The 2,500-nt window shown below is 34.4% G+C and overlaps 1 protein-coding gene across 4 annotated transcripts in view; it reads left to right on the top strand.

The window, feature by feature from the left end:
* The window catches only part of LOC122263853 (uncharacterized), a 191,968-nt gene that overhangs the window by 188,438 nt on the left and 1,030 nt on the right, over positions 1–2,500 (top strand). For all 4 annotated transcript variants that reach the window (XM_086555162.1, XM_086555164.1, XM_086555163.1 and 1 more), the window contains 2 exons: positions 772–884; positions 1,180–2,500. The exon at positions 1,180–2,500 is cut by the window's right edge and continues 1,030 nt beyond it. In XM_086555162.1, coding sequence (XP_086411288.1) covers positions 772–884; positions 1,180–1,237 — 171 coding nt within the window. In that variant the 3' untranslated portion in view covers positions 1,238–2,500. The remainder of the gene's footprint in view (positions 1–771; positions 885–1,179) is intronic.

Consider the following 2,500-nt stretch of genomic DNA (forward strand, 5'->3'; position numbering starts at 1 on the left):
GCTATGTGGTCTTCAGGGGCTGATGGCAATACCTTATTTTCAGCCATTGGTAGCATATGATGTTATGTAGATACTTCACATTAGGACTATAGTAGACTGCATATTCTATAAACATCTTCAGCTTTACCAATTTTTATATATCACATACACTTGAAAAGTTACTTTGTTTGCCAGAGGGCTTCATAATCTAAAAATAATGATGCTCAAAAACTCATTATATTGGCAGACCTTATTTAAAACTACATTATAATGACAGACCCTGTTTGAGTTAAAGCCCCTCCCCCCTCAACTCCAAGCCCAGCACTTCATATCTTTTTGGGTGCATTCAGTAACGCAGGTCAGGGGGTGCGGCTTGGTAAAGAAAGGATTGATAGTGTCTGAATAGAATGTGGAAATAGCAAACTTTATCGTATCCTGTAGATGTCTAAACATCAGGTTTATATGTGCGTGTGCATGTGGTGCCATGCTTTTACCTTGATGTTTGTCAGACTACTTTGTCCAAGAAATTAATGTTTATTAATTGTACATGGAAAATGGAACAAAAGACAAAATAAAAAATCCAGCAAAAATCTGTCTCTTCTGGATTCATCTTGTGCTTGCCCAACTGTCATTCAGTTTCTTGTGTAGACCTTCACATAGATGGAGATGTAAGAGAATAAAGAAAAAAATAAGATAATATACTATTAGTATATCATATAGTTACATAAATAGCAAGATGTCACAATAATGCTGGAGAAACATAATTTATCATAATATGTTTTCTTTGAACAGGGCACAAGAAATGAAAGTGGTATTAATGATAAGGAAAAGGAACGGGCATTTAAGCTGCACCACTCCAAGAAACAGTATATATTCCTGGCAGCTTCAAAGGAGGATTCTTTAAGGTGTGTGAGCAGATCAAATTAGTTTCAAATTATTCATTATTTTTACTTCTCAAAACTAATTGTATATGGTTCATTGAGAGCCAGTATATTGCATGGTTGCTTAACAATATTAAGTCTTAAGAGTGTCAACCATTTTACTTATTCACATATTTGAAAGAAAGTATCAATATGAATAATTCTTTAGTTATTGGAAAATTACATTTGAGGATGAAACTGATACCTTAAGGTTTGAAGTGCTGAAAATGAGATGTTTTCCTGACTTAACCTCCTATAATGCATAATCCTGTTCTTGCAGATGGGTGGCAGCACTGAAGAAAGCTTCACAGGCAGAGCTGCCATCTCCGGTTCAATGACGAGAGAGGCAGGTGATCGAAGCCCTCATTACATGTCTGTGAGAACAACCACACTTGTATACACACACACAAACATATACACACATGCCTAAACTCAAGAGATTAAATATGTACTCAAGTATACTGTAATGCACCTAAGTAAATACTGGTATTGGATGTTAGTGCAGTCAGGAATATGACAGTCTTTAGATTTCCTTAACAAGGTTTAGTCTATATTGGAATCCCCGTATTTTAATTCATAAATAAAGAATAATAATGTAGCTTCATTCCAGAGCTATCAATTAAGATCCTGAAGAACAGTTTATTGAATACTATGCAGCAGAAAAAGGGTAATGATATATAGCTGTACCTTTTAAGGCTTAGGTATTAAGTCATATTCCTGTTTGATGAAATTAGTATTTCACACACCAGCTGTAGACTTCATACGTCCAGAAAACACATTAATGTTGTGACATCCAGAATTTGGAACCAAGGGGATGAAACAAAGCATCTGCAAGTCAACGGGGATAAGATAATCAAAATTGTTTATTGATGTCGATGTTGCAAGCAAAAAAATCAATATGAACTACTCGTCTCCTCTTCCTTAATCTGCTCTTGGCGTGGGCAAGATGTTCCAGTTTGATTTTTATTGTTTTGGCTGTGAGATGTCTGTTCTGTCTGTATAGGGGATTTTGGTTGCTAATTTTCACTTCAAATAATTTAATGAATTTGTTTGTATAACTTTTTTTTTTTTTTAGCAAATATGAAAGGCTAAATAAGAAAAATCAAATGAGAACATCAAATTCACAGTTTTATTAATTTTTATGTACACTTCTTGTAATTGGAATCCGTGTCCTTTTCTCCTTGATTATTTACCCTAAATTCATGATATTGTTCAAAATGAGGGATTTCTCTTCATAATTAGACAATTATTATTTTCCCTTTTCCCTGTTTTTGCATAGAACTCTATCACTTTCATTTAAATGAACTAGATCATTGATCTTCACTATTAATCTACCACAAAAGGCCTTCATTTACTGTGATTTAAATCATATCAGGATATGTTAATAAAATAAACAGCTTTGGTATTTCATTATGATAAAATAACAAAACAAAAAATTCAGTGCCAAACCAATTCTTGCTACACTGCCTCCTGAATCTCTTAAGCTGTCTATTCGTTCTTATGGATTACAAGTGACAGTCGAGTGGTGGTGCAACCCGTGGACTTACTTTGTGTAGACTTCGGGCAGAGTGTGAGAAGGGATGGGAATGCTTGTATGTCTA

Source organism: Penaeus japonicus, unplaced genomic scaffold (assembly GCF_977035675.1).
Source record: "Penaeus japonicus unplaced genomic scaffold, GWHDUDI00000001_assembly GWHDUDI00000030, whole genome shotgun sequence".
NCBI lineage: Eukaryota > Metazoa > Arthropoda > Malacostraca > Decapoda > Penaeidae > Penaeus > Penaeus japonicus.